This window comes from Chrysoperla carnea, chromosome 3 (assembly GCF_905475395.1).
Source record: "Chrysoperla carnea chromosome 3, inChrCarn1.1, whole genome shotgun sequence".
Classification (NCBI taxonomy): Eukaryota; Metazoa; Arthropoda; class Insecta; order Neuroptera; family Chrysopidae; genus Chrysoperla; species Chrysoperla carnea.
Genome location: NC_058339.1, coordinates 36,566,572 through 36,580,860, shown reverse-complemented (window position 1 = coordinate 36,580,860; position 14,289 = coordinate 36,566,572). Strand labels below are relative to the sequence as shown.

At 28.5% G+C, this 14,289-nt stretch overlaps 1 protein-coding gene across 1 annotated transcript; it reads right to left on the bottom strand.

The window, feature by feature from the left end:
* Positions 1-6,302: 6,302 nt before the first annotated feature.
* LOC123294845 (methyl farnesoate epoxidase-like) lies at positions 6,303-9,834 on the bottom strand. The gene is made up of 7 exons (XM_044876018.1): positions 9,631-9,834; positions 7,891-8,552; positions 7,188-7,305; positions 6,950-7,130; positions 6,775-6,892; positions 6,577-6,718; positions 6,303-6,517 (listed from the first exon to the last, which is right to left on the bottom strand). The coding sequence occupies exons 1-7, from the start codon at positions 9,716-9,718 to the stop codon at positions 6,339-6,341; spliced, it is 1,488 nt and encodes a 495-aa protein (XP_044731953.1). The 5' UTR covers positions 9,719-9,834; the 3' UTR covers positions 6,303-6,338.
* Between the last annotated feature and the right edge of the window lie 4,455 nt (positions 9,835-14,289).

Sequence of the window (14,289 nt, the reverse complement as noted above, 5' to 3'; positions counted from 1 at the left end):
TGCAAGCATTCAACAATTTCTATACAGGGTATTTTAACAGTTAACTCAGTCAATTGTTTGTTTTCACTTGTTTATTAAATTTTTAATATCAGATGAAATTTGACTACGTTAATGTACAGTTGATCCCAATCTTCTATTATTCTTATAGCTAAAAAAACAAATAAAATTCATGAAATAAAATATTAAAAAATTCATAAATTGATTTTTGATTATCATTTCATAAATTAAATTAAAAATTATCAATTTTTAATAATCTATATCTGCCATTACCTAAAATTATACTCTAATGTTTTCATAAATTCCATCATTTTTAAAAATGTTGTGCTATTGTAAAGTATTTAATCCAGTATTGCATGTTCTCCGTTTTTTGGGTGCATTTCCATTTGAATGGTCACACAATTCAAAAAATCAATGTCAATTTAAAATTTCTAAAATTTCAATAATTATTACTAGTATAGTTATTATAATTAATATTTTATATCTTTACGATTTAATTATTCATGTTGAAATTGAAAATTTTCGAAAATTTGTCGTAGTTTTGACAAAATTTTGTCGATTATTATTAAGTACGATTATGTTAACACTTCCAACAATTTGTGTACGAAATTATTTAAAACATATACAAAAATTATCGGATAAATTCAGTGAAATTGTTTGTGAGTTAAATAAACAACACGCACGTAAAGCTCAGTTTGCTTATATCGCAAGTTTATTATTCGCCATTTTACTTATTTTATTAGCTACATGGTTAGTGAATGGTGACAAAGTTGATAAATTCGTTTAGTTTGCATTCGTTTCAATTTTAGACTAATGCTCAGATTTTTGGGCACACATCCCCTTTATTTGCTACAAGGGTTATTTCAGTTATTTTACCTTACTGCATTATTATGTTAACACAATGGCTAAAAACTGAAATTTTTTAGATTTAATGGATCTTATTTTCAAATTTTATGAGTTAATCAATATATGAATCATCATTTTTAACCCTCGACTGGGATTTAATTGCGAATAATTTCTGATCCACTCCAATTTAAACTATTTCGGAGATTAATTGGAAAAAATAATGCAAACTTTTTTCAAAATCTAGATTCTTCAAGGCGCAATATTACACATCTCGATTGTGTTGTCACTTGTCATATTTCGTGTCATGATTGTCACCCTCGGCTTTGTCTCAGACGACAATGAGCATAAGTTCTGAGACATTCTATACTTGCTCCCGGGGTGTGTATACTAGTTTTCTCCCTAGCCGAGGCAGAAAGTGGCAATTTCGTTTTGCACAGAAACTCGGAAAGTTGACACTCTCTGCGCGGAGGTAAGAAAAATATTTTTATGCAATATGTACATGTATATATGTTATAACGGTTGCCTAGATTTAGAAAACTGTAACTGTTACAGATTTAGAAAACTGTAACTGTTGGATACAAGCATAATAATAATTATGCTTGAAAGTAATCCCTAAATTAGAATTATTAATTTCAAACTTTTAATAGCTCATCGAAATAAAAAATAAAGTTTTTAGTAAGAAATAAGAAATGTGAGCAAAGCCTTTTTTTATTGACCCAAAATGAAGCAAATGCAAAAGGTTTTATAGATATAACTAGATAGATTTATGATGTAAATTAATCTTCTTCTATCAGGTATTTTGGTAATGAAGAAATTGTATGTGTCAATGATTTTTGGATGAATATAATTTACGCAAATGAACTGTCATTAGCTTTAAATACTTACGTAATCCAACATTGCATCCTCGCTATAACTTACTGTTACCGAAATGTTTTGATTAATGCTGTGAATTACCAACAAATACATGTTAATGAAAAAATCGATATTCGTTATATAAATTTATCGTCAATTTTCGGTGTATTTAACGTATGTGTATGTGATTCCAGTAAGCATTTTAACGATGTTCCGTATATTCTTTTTACACTTAAACCAGCGAAATTATTGGAGTACTTACGAATTCGAGATACGCAGGAATGTTGGATATTGCAAAGAGATTTTATGAGTCAATTGTATATTTATCTTTTTGCGTTTATTACGTTTGAAAATTGTATGACATTGGCACAATTTTCGATGAGTGTACACATCGTTTATTTTGGACATCTTTTGGAACAGCTTATTTTGTTTGTGTATATAATTTTTTACATAAATACGAAAATTTTGATGCTGGTATATTTGATACATTTATCAAATATTATTACAACACAGGTAAATATTTAGAGGAATCAGTGTTATTTTTTAAACCTGTTAGCAGGGGGCTGATGCCAGAGAGCGTTTTAAGCATTTTAATGAGTAAATTGAACCTTAAAAGGCGGCGCAATATTGAAATATGGCCTTGATACAAAGGACCTTAGTTCCAACGCTGAGGGGTCCACATATGGTGCTCGTTAGGGGATTTAAAAATTATGCAAATTTTTTGTTAAGACTTTTCTAGCTGACATGACGGCACTTTTTAAAATATTTTCAAATTAAATTTTGTGAATTTTTTTTAACGAACAATTGATTTTTAAATAATTTATAATTAAGCATCAATAGTAAAAATTCAGTTCAAGGTACTCCTTTGTTCCTGACGGCACTTCAAGTCAAGGTCGTAGAAATAATATCAGAAGTTGAAATAAAACTCTAAAAAATATTTTAAGGTTTGATTTTTTCCACTCTTTTAATAATTTAAGCTAAAAAATGAAAATGCCTATTTTTTCGTACGATTGTACTATTGTTAAAATTTTTTCCGCAAGATATTCTCTGTCACTTTATTTGAATAGCGCTGAAGATCTTCGAATATAGCTTACTAAGTCGAAATGAAAAGATTTTTTCAAGTCCCCATTTCAATCGAAATTCAGGATTTTCAAAAGGTCCTTCACGTGCTTCTGATGGTGAGTCCTATAGATGCATACAAACAGATAAAAAGATTAAACCAGATTAAATAAATTTTAGATAAATAAACTTTTGATGTGGTAAATGAGCATTGCTAAGATTCAAATTATATTAATTTTAACTTCATCCTAAATACTTACTGTTAATGAACATTCAATATCCTGGTATCTAAATATATTTTCTAAAAATATTTTCACTAAATTTATACAGAATCGTATAAATTTTACTATAATACATCATTCGAAGGATATCCGAAAACCAAGGAATTCGATTATAAATTGAAGTTGTGTTGTCATTGGAATGGCATGTTCAAAATATCAACTTAAACAATCTGTTGTTATCAATCATTCTTTGGCCATGAACCGTCTATTTCACTACTAGACCGTTATCAATATAATTTTACAGTGTCCTGTCTAATCTATTGTTATATTGAATACTGAAAGTTTTCTATGTTATAGGACCGTGAGACCACAATGAAGCGAAATTTTCCCTGATTCTTTTGTCTGCCATTTTCAGGATGAAAAATAAAATTGAGTTTTAACCGTTACTCGAGTGTCTTTATGGGAATCGATTTTTCGATATTTGTTTTTTTATGCGATTTTTTAACCCCGAACCAAATAAGAGGTGCTATAAGTTTGACCGCTATTTGGGTGTGTAAAAAAATTAAAATAGGTTCGTCCGTTTTGGCGCTGCGATGCCACAGACAGACAGATAGACAGACACACACATAGCGGTCAAACTTATAACACTCCTTTTTTTAGTTGGGTAGTTACAAAAAGGTAATTTAATGGAGAGTGTTCTTAGACATGTTTCAATTGCGAGTTCCGTATCCGAAAAAATTGTCGGATTTTTTAAAAAATTTTGTAAATTTCACTTGTTAACAAGTGACAATTGTCTGTAAGATGTTTTTTATAATTACTCTCCATTTTCTATTCAACTCTTTCGATGGTTGCAAACTTCCTGCTATTGAACATATTCAAAATAATAGACGAAAAATACGCAAATCAAAAAGTTCGATTATGTCGCGGGTAAAACTTCATTTTTCTCAATTATTAAAGTCGCGCTTTTATTAATCCAAAAAAGGTAATACATAAAGAAATATGAAAATGTCGCTTCAGCCCACGGTCTTTCTCTATTCCAAATTAGATATAAGATGAAATCCGTTGAAAAATCGACGACAAGCCTATGTATTTCTATTCTTATATCTTTCTTTGCTATTTGTTTACTCTTGGAACAAAATTACATACCTCCTTATATATGATTTTTTTTTGTAGAATGAAGGTTTTAAGCATTATATTTTGGAATATGCAAATCGAAATTTGGATGAACATGTGGAGTTACAATTACGTTTATTTTGTACTCGATTTGAAAAAGCACCGTCAATTGTTCGTGGATTTGCTATACAAAATTTAAATTTGGCTATTTTTTTCCCGGTAAGGATATCCTTTATATATTGAAATAAAAAGGCAAGATTTCAAAAACTTTTATTCAAGAATTCTGACATTATTTGAGAACTTCTGTGGATTAGTTTGAATATTAAAAAAAAACTTTTCTCACATCACGTTAAGTCTAAAATAAGCTGAAAATTACAAAAAAAAAGAAAAAAAAATGCTGCACTTATTATTTACAGAACGACACAAACGATCTTCTAAGCCTTCTAATTCCCAGAAGGGGAAAAATATTTCTGCAAAATTTGTTGTTTACCAAAATTATTGAGTTCAACAATTTTGATGTCTGCATTACAATTTTACTTTACATTGAAGTGCTATAAACATAATTTTTTTTTGTTACCAAAAGCAAATTTGAGTCTGATGTAGTAAGAGTAAGCCGATGATTTCTGGCGATTCTTATACATGAGGTTCTAACTTTCACTTGTTCGGTTTATTACATTAAAATCGAAATTATTGCATAAGTAGTAAAAAAAATAGTACCTAATAATTTTGGTTTTATTTAAAGGTGGTTGATTTTTTTACGAAACAAGTTGCGGTTGAAATACAAATATTTCAGACCCAATAAATATAAGGTAATAACGAAAGAGGAACAGAAAATTTTATTTATAGAATTAATACCTGACTTTGAATTATTCATTGCTTTGAACGTTTTGATCAGTTGTTCTTTGGAAGAATTATTGGTATATTTTTGATTATTTTCTTCACCAGTAGTAATTGTTTTAAAATAGTTAATACTGTTTGCACACGTCTATACTGCACACAATCTGTAACACCCTGTACCCACTATTAAGAATGAATAAAACTAACTACAAACTTAGAAATAAATGTATTGAATATTTCAACATAAAATCCTCATTTTTCTTCCATTTTCTTCACTGCATTAATAGCATTAAATATAATTCCATTGATTCGAAAAGAATCCGTCTTGAAAAGAGCTACAGGACTTAAGACAAACACAGACAACAAAACGATATGTCACGATTATATAGAATAAAAATGCTACACAACTAGAGCACGTAAGGTATACAAAAGGTTAGTAACATATCGAAGGTGAAATTTACATATTATTACAGGATGTGGCATAAAAACCAAGTGTTTTTATAACCTGTATATAAGTAATATATATCTTAGTTTAGTCCTAAGTTTATAACGTCAAACAAATTGATTCTACGAACAAAATTAACTCAGTCAATTGTTTTTTTTTCGCTTGTTTATTTTCCATTCTTAATAGCCGAGTAACCATTAAACATCTTTTAATGCGAAATACCTTGTTAGATCCAAAAAATTTTTCAATTGAAAGTTGTTGAACTCAAAGAGCGCATCTTAAATCAGCTTTGAATTTAACAATCATCATGTAAAAATCAGCTCGACTTCGTAAATCCTCTAAGAGATGGAAGATCACTTTCAGTTTGAAACTCGTTCGGAGAAAGACGCAAGAAGAACAATATTTTATGTTCAAAACATTTTTTCGTGAATCAAATAATTTAGCAGAAATTAATTCTAAAGTCAGAGAATTTTGGATTCAACTTCTGCAGAATCAGTATGGTTAGTTATCATATAAGACGAATTTCCTCATTTTTTAGAATATCAGCAGTAAGAATACAAGCTTACCTTACAGTATTTTGCAAACGGAGAAGCCACATAAATTTCGATTTTTATCCCAATTTCCTAGATCAGTTTTTTGTATTTTATAAATACGTATTTCGACTACCATGTAGTCATCATCAGTAAGAATTAGCTAGTGATTACTCTTATTATGAATGTTACTCTTTGCTAAATTGGGGCAAAAATTGAAATTTATTTCGAAACATCCTAGAGTTCTCATTTATTATCTTCGATAATATTTATAAGAGAAGTCACAGTTTTTCCAAAATTTGGGCTCATCCCAAATAGTGCTTGGTGATCACGTTACCTTCATCTTGTAGAGACGATTAAAATTTTCGGTATTATATGATTAAAAAAATTTAGTCTGTAAAATTTAATTTACATTTTTTATTACAAAAATAAAATATTTTATCTGTTAACAAAACGAATACTAAATGGGTCTGGAGTCATTGTTATACCAGCGTATGCCCTCTTTAATGGCAATGGAATGTTTGAAACTGGTAAAACATCAAACTTTTGTAAAATACCAGCGAAAAATAAAAATATACAATCTTTTGCAAGCGCTTCTCCAGGACAACGTCTTTTTCCTATAAAAAATAAAATCAGATTCAAAACGAAAAATTTTTTTTATCGATTTGAATTTTACCTAAACCAAAATTTAATATACGTTCATTTGGATAAAACAATCCATCTTTTCCAATAAAACGTTCTGGGCGAAATACTTCCGGATCTTTCCAATATTCTTTATCCATATGTACGGACCAAATACTTACTAATACTGTAACATCCTAAAAATTAAGGACTTTTACAAAAATTCTAAATTTTAAAGTTTGTGTTAAATTACTTTTGCCAAAAGGTATTTATCCATTTGGTAATTGTGTAATACTCTTCTCGGACCAGCTACACCAGCAACTGGCTGCATTCTTCTCGTTTCCATTATGAATGCTTCAAGATATGGAAGTCTGCAAATCAATCAATCATACATAATTAAAGCGAAATATTTGGTAAAATAAACATACTTTACACGATCTGCTAGTTCTGGCATTCTAGATTTTGGAATATTAGCATCAATTTCCTTTAATATTTTAACTTTTATATCAGGGTAGCACAATAAATTATAAAATAAAAAGCCACTCATAGAATTTGTTGTTTGCGAACCAGCAATAAATAAATCCAAACATACTGCTAATAATTGGTCATCTAAATAGAAAATAACAAATTATTCATGTTTCTCTATCGAGATTTTAAGAAACGTACTTGTAAACGTAGAATCTTTTTTTTCTTCTTTTTGTTGGATTTTCATTTCTTGTATAAACGCGTAAATTAAATCACTATCGTCACCTGTAAATGTTGCATGATGTTCCAAAATTGCTTCCTGTTAAATAAAACTTTGTTAAACAAACCGTACTTTGATATAAAGCCAACGTACATTTTTTGGAAATATTTACAGCTATTGCTGGCGTATTTTTTAGGTAATTCGGCAATAATTATTTGCTGTCGATACTTTACATTAAATTTTTTAATTTACTGCCCCCTAGTGTTTGCTATGTCAATTACTTCAAACTTCACTTCACTTGATATACGTCAAATATGTATCTAAATCTAAGCACATAAGTAAGTTGTTACACATACAAGGCTATAAGTAAAGTTTTTTAAATAAATATTTATATAAACAATAAGTGTCATGAGAGTTTCTAGAAGTTTTTACTTTGCATTACCACAATATTGTTATAACGAGTGATTTTTGGATGAATTTACTCCCCCAAATTTGGTTTTGTCACCGGGTCAGCTAAACTTTCGACCCAGGTATTAGACAACTGCATTTACCATCAATTGCACTCTTACTTAATGTTATCGGGCTAACTAAAGACAACACCTACACAAATTTTTTACTTATTGCAAATAATTCTAAAATAGGTACGCTGGCCTACCTCTTTTTATGCTGAAATGTTTGATTTACCATAAAAAAATTTCGCATTTGTTCGTTCAATTTCGTAACGAGATTAAATCCACTTTTTTCTGGTATAATAAATCGTAACCAAGGCATTTGACCCAATAAACCACCACTCAAATCAAATGCCCGTAACCTTCGTTTAAGTAAAACTAACAATTCTTTTAATTTATCATCGTTTCGATCTAAACTTCTGCCTGCCGTTAAATCCCACAATACACTTAGTACACTTGGAGCAAAAAATTCCTCCATATTAATATCCGGTCCATTTTCATTTATAAACTGAATTAAATCTTGACATTCGTTAATTATTTTTAATTCCATTGATTTTTTTCCAAATCCGACGTCACGTAAATGCCGCATAACAAAACTTCGTTGTTCGTGCCATACTGGCCCGTCAGTAAAAGTTATTCCTTTGCGCATTCCAAACGTTCTAAGACGAAGAAAAAAGCCATCTGGTCGACCAGCAAAATCATCGTTCGTTAATACTTCTTTGACGCGCTCGTATCCAAAAACACAGATTATTTGATCTTTGCCTAATTTTAAGCCTAGAATGTCTGTATTGTATTCATCGGCCAATTCTTGTAAACCCAAATACATTGCCCCTGCATGTTTCATTAGTCTTTTCTTGAATATAGGCTGACATCCCACAATTGGTAACCATGATGGTCCTATATTAAATAAAAAATTTCACAATCGATGGCTGGAGTTACTGAACATAAAATTTAGTTTACTTCCTATGCATTGACTGTAAATCAAATTTTGACTTTACTAGTTGAAGGTGTGCAGGTTTTTATAATACATCGATAAGAGTAATTTAGCATCGATAAGTTACGATGGTAATAGGTAAAAAGCGCCAAAATAAGAGAAAAAATGACAGCCGGAAAAATTATAAAATATTTTATTCTATACAACTTTGCTTAAAAATTTCAATTTAACTGCTACCCACTGAACCAGAAATTCCCAAAATTACAAACGATAATTAACAAAGTTCTTTATCGAAAAAATTCTTTATACCACTTCTTTCATTTCTAAAACGATAGTTTTGGATACCCTGTGTAAGTTCTATTTGTCAAGATATTTATGTAGCCATGTACAAATGCACTTTTGTCACCACCATTTTAGTTTGTTTTCCCACCGCTTCCACCATATTTGATATACTTACTTACTTTTTTTAGTTTTAAATTAAAAATAATAAATACTTTTTTAGGGACAAGCTTTTATTGTACTAAAAAGTAGAAAATAACTTGTTTTATGAAACACTGATGCATGACTATTTGTAAAAGCATGAGGCGTTTTCAATCATCCACACTTTTTAATACAATAGTAGCTTGTCCCTAAAAAAGTAGAAATATAATTAATATTTGTTTAATTAATATTCCTAGAAGTATAATGTAGAAATATAATTTCTTTGGTAGTCACTGTATGAGTTTTAGAGGATTTCTCTATCGGATAAACTTTTACAGTTGATTCGATTTAAAAAAAAATATTTTTAACAATAATCTAAAAACTTTATTTTTGATGACAAAATGAAGTTTTTTTTTTAAATTTCGTGAACATTAGTTTTATTCTAAAAATTCAATCTATATTACTAAGTAAAAATAAATAATATATTCACAATAATTAAACTATTTTGAATGTGGGTAATTTAGATATCTTAAATGAGTAATATTCAAGTTACATAATCAAATAATTGTTACAATTAATATTAATTGTAATATATAAAAAATTTTATTTATTAACACATACCTGGAGGATAATTATATGGTTTCTTAATTGAACGAATAATTAACAAAATAACAGACACACTTAACAATATCAAAAATAGAACGGCCATCAGTATAAAACTAAACGAGAGAACGTTTTTTTGATTGACAACACTTATAATTAAAGTATAATATACTTTTTCACAACGACAATGATTTGTAAGTAAGTAGCTATGCTTAAAATGTGTTTGAGTTTATTTCTTTTTAAAATTTTACAGTGTTAATTTATAATAATAAAATAAAACATGATCTCTTGATATATTCATGTTATCTTTGTTTACTTGATTTGATTATTTGTTATTAAGAAAGAGGTGGAAACTTTATATTTAGAGTTTTGTTACATTTTAATGAATAAATAAAATGTGCTAAGTTCTCGTTTAACACATTATAGTCTAGTCAACACGTTCAAATTAGTGAAATATAGAAATATTGATGGTAAAAATATGTGTGATAGTTCGTTGAATTCGGAAGTTATAAAAAATTAACAAGTGAAAAAAAAAAAGAAAGTATTTCGATTTTTTAAAGAGGAATATATTTCCAATTAAAGAACTTTCATTCCCGGAAGTCTGTCTCGACATTACTTATAATTTAACGTTGAAATAGGTCTTTTTGCGTCATTTTTAGAGTGATGTAATATTGCCAAAAACGAGTATTTCACATTAAAAATATTTTTGAAGGTTGTTAATAAGAATTTAAAAAAAACATCGCACAAATTATATTAAATGTGCATTTCGGTGAAACTTTTTAAAAATTTGGGGAATGATAGTTCAAGTCATTCTGAATAATAGTTCCCATGGTCACAAGTCATGAAAATGACAGGATTTCAAGTTATCGCTAAATTAAAATTGGAAAATGTACTCATTTATACAAAAAAAATTATTGTAATTTAATTGTAAAAAATCATGTAAATACGTATATATGTAGTTGGAAATATTGATCTTAATAATTCATATTATTGATCAACTGAACATTTAACACTGCTTCATGAATTTCGTAACATATTCTTCAAAAAAACAAGAAATAAAAACAACATCCTTACATTAAAAAACACACGTATGCATGTAGTTATACATATCTGTATATGTATTTGCCTATACACACATAGGCATATATATAATACAAATAGTATATTTTACAACTTTAATTTAGCTATAACATAAAATCCTGTCATTTTCATGACTTGTGACCATGGATCTATTCTTTAGAGTGACTTAAACTATCATTTACCAAAATTTGAAAAAGTTTGACCGAAATGCAGATTACATCTAATTTGTGCGAGCTCTTTGTATTTGCTGTTATATGAGGTGTTTTTTTTCTTCGAGTAGATCTTCTTATATATGTAAATTTTTTTTAGATTAGATAGACAAAATTACACAAATTTAAAATTCCCGAAGAAATTTAAAACAATTTTAATTGAAAAATGTATTTTACAATTTGTAATATAAATGTAACGTCTGGACAGTACTTATCGAAAAGGCATCAACTTTATGCAGGCCATCAACCTTCAGAAAGTTTAAATCAATTCAGAAAATTTCGATTTTATATACCTTTCGATTTTTCGAAAATCAAGGCAGATATTGAAAATTTTAATTCTTATTTTTCGTCTAATATACAAATGATTTCAACAAAAAGTCTAAACTTGCCTTGGCGCTTGCACTACCTTAAATCATTCAAAATCATTTAAACTTTTATATTATTATAATTTTATTATTTGTCTATTAACAAGTCTCATGTTTGTACGTCCTTAATATAAAAAGAATTAAATTGAGAATACTGCTTTTTTTTTGAGAGCCAAATTAATAATTTAATAATAAGTATTATTCAACTCTATACAAAACATGACTTATAGATAAAGTTGGGTAATCTGTTTAAAAGTTTAACTAACAATAAGTAGCCACGGGAATCCTGTATATATTTCGCACTAGCTTTCGTTCGGGATTTCGTAGTTTGTACGTAAGTTCTTTTGTAGGATTACCATAGGAAAACTTTACTACTAAATCCGTAGTAACAATGCCTTTTTTTATTAACCGACAAACAAAACAAAAAAGGAGGAGGGTTTTTTTATGTTTGTTACCTCAGTACTTTCGACTGTGTGAACCAATTTTGATGATTTTTTTAAAAGCTGGTGCTTTCCGTGTGGTCCTATTTAATTTTGTTCCAGTTCTGACAACGGCATCCATGAGAAAACCATAAAAGTCTTAAATTTGCATTAAGTATGCACGACAAGAGGATGAATAACTCAATATCATGCCAACCGATTTCGATTATTCTTTTTTTAGTGACAAATTAGTTAGTGTACTTCAGATTCACTAAAAATCACAAAATAAAAAAAACTTTAAACAAAAAGAAAACCGACTTCAAAAGAAAAACTTTTCCAAAACAAATTAATATGCACTAAAAAGTAAAAAAATAACGATAATATAATGTAGTTAAAATTATTGTTATTTTTGGAGTCGGTGTCAGCCAAGCTAATGTAGTAAACTGTTCTGTCAGAGTTGTTTCCTTGACTGACACTGACTCCAAAAATCACAATAATTTTAACTACATTATATTTTCGTTATTTTTTTACTTTTTAGTGCATATTATAATTTGTTTTGTAAGGGTTTTTATTTTGAAGTCGGTTTTCTTTTTGTTAAAAGTTCTTTTTAAAGCTATAAAATCATTCTTTGTGAAATTAGCACAAACAGATAGGCAGAGAAACGTAACAAACGTAGGTATAAAGATCATACAACAAATAGGATCAAGAATAAATTTTTTTGATTAACAAACACATAAGGAAACGCCTCATATTTAAAGAGGTTCATGGTTAAATATAATATTATAAACAACATTCAGATTATCAGTTTAAATAATGACCATGACATTTAAAAAATTATTGTTATTCAATATTTGTTTTTAAATTAATAGTTGACTGTTGTTAAGGATGTACGAGCGCCAGGGCCATTTTAATAAAAAGCTTGATTTTTATACCATGTATATGAAATATATATACCAAGGTATACTAAGTTTAGTCCCAAGTTTGTAACGCTTAAAAGTATTGATACTATCAACAAAATTTTGGTATAGGTGTTCATAAAATCACCTAATTAGTTGATTTCCAAAGGTTAAAAAATATTTGTTATTAAAAAATAAAGAACTTTTGTTTGAAACATTTCTTAGTAAACTGTAAACATCACTGTTTACTCGTGAGAGCGCAAATTGTATAGTATATATTATATGGGAATATTAGTTATATGTGTATGACATGTATGTATGTGCAATGTGATAGAGTAATCAACGCTGTCTATACATGGTATTTCAAACATTAACTCAGTCAATTGTTTGTTTTTACTTGTTATTTATATGAAGTTGGACTAAGTCTAAATGAATTCTGAAAATTTTAGGGTGGGGGGATTGTCCGATTATTTAAATAAATAAATGACTTCAAAAGTAGGCATATTTAACATTGGTCTTGAAATATGAAAAAACGGTGGAAGAATGATATGTTTTCATAGATTTCTCTAAAACTAGTCGGTGGAAATTAAAAAAAAAACTATTTAAAGTTAAAACGTTAATAAATTATTGAAAACAAAAAAAAAACTCGCTGTGCCCGACTAATTAAAGATGTATGAGTACGGTAGTGGGGACACAAATAAAAAAAATATATTTTTTCAATTTTGATGGTGAATTATGTTATAACTTGACATTATAAGACGAAAAGTAAGCATTAAATTTTTCGATATCTGGAGTAATTTTCAAAATATCGAAAATTGAAAATTTTGTTTAATTATTTAGCTTTCGATATTTCGAAAACAAAGGTAGATATCGAAAAATCTTTTCTCTCTTTCTTTTCGTCTACATTCATGACGTTATAACAATATTCATCATCAAAGTTGAAACTATGGTTCAAATAATTTCAACCACAAGTCTAAACTTGCTTTGGCGCTTGTACTACCTTAGAGGATGTGTTGGTGTAAGAAATTGTGCCAGTCAAATCAAAAATCTCTTACAAAAAATTAGATCTGTAGAAAAACAAAAAAAATTTACATTCATATTTAATGACGTGTAATGTCTACATTATTTATATTTTTTTCATCTTTGAGCGGTATCTCGATGTTTGGATTTTTTTTTTAAATTAGAAAATGGAATATAATGGAATTATTTTTTACTCATTTTGACCTGAGATTACATTTTACAAAAGTTTAAGTTAATAAATCACATAAAGTCATTTTACTATTTTACTAAAATATTCACAATTCCAAGCCATGTGGTTCATAGCCTGCTGCCAAACTATGATATTATCGACGCGAGTTTAAGTGCCTTTTAGCATCACCGCCTCGAGCGGATAGCAGTAGGTGATCATGAAGAAAAGTGAGAACTATGAGAAAATTCTCAGTATGCAATCTCAGCTCAAAATGAGTTTAAAATTATTCCATAAATAAAAAAAAATCCAAAATTCGATATCATAAATACCGTTCAAAGGTGAATCAATACATAGTATAAAACAAAATCGCTTCCCGCCGTCTGTCCAAATGTCTCTATGAATACTTAGATCTTTAAAGCTGCGCAACGGATTTTGATACGGTTTTTTCTTATAGATAGAGTGATTCAAGACGAAGGTTCTTATCATAGATAATAAATATTTATATTATACTGTTCTTAT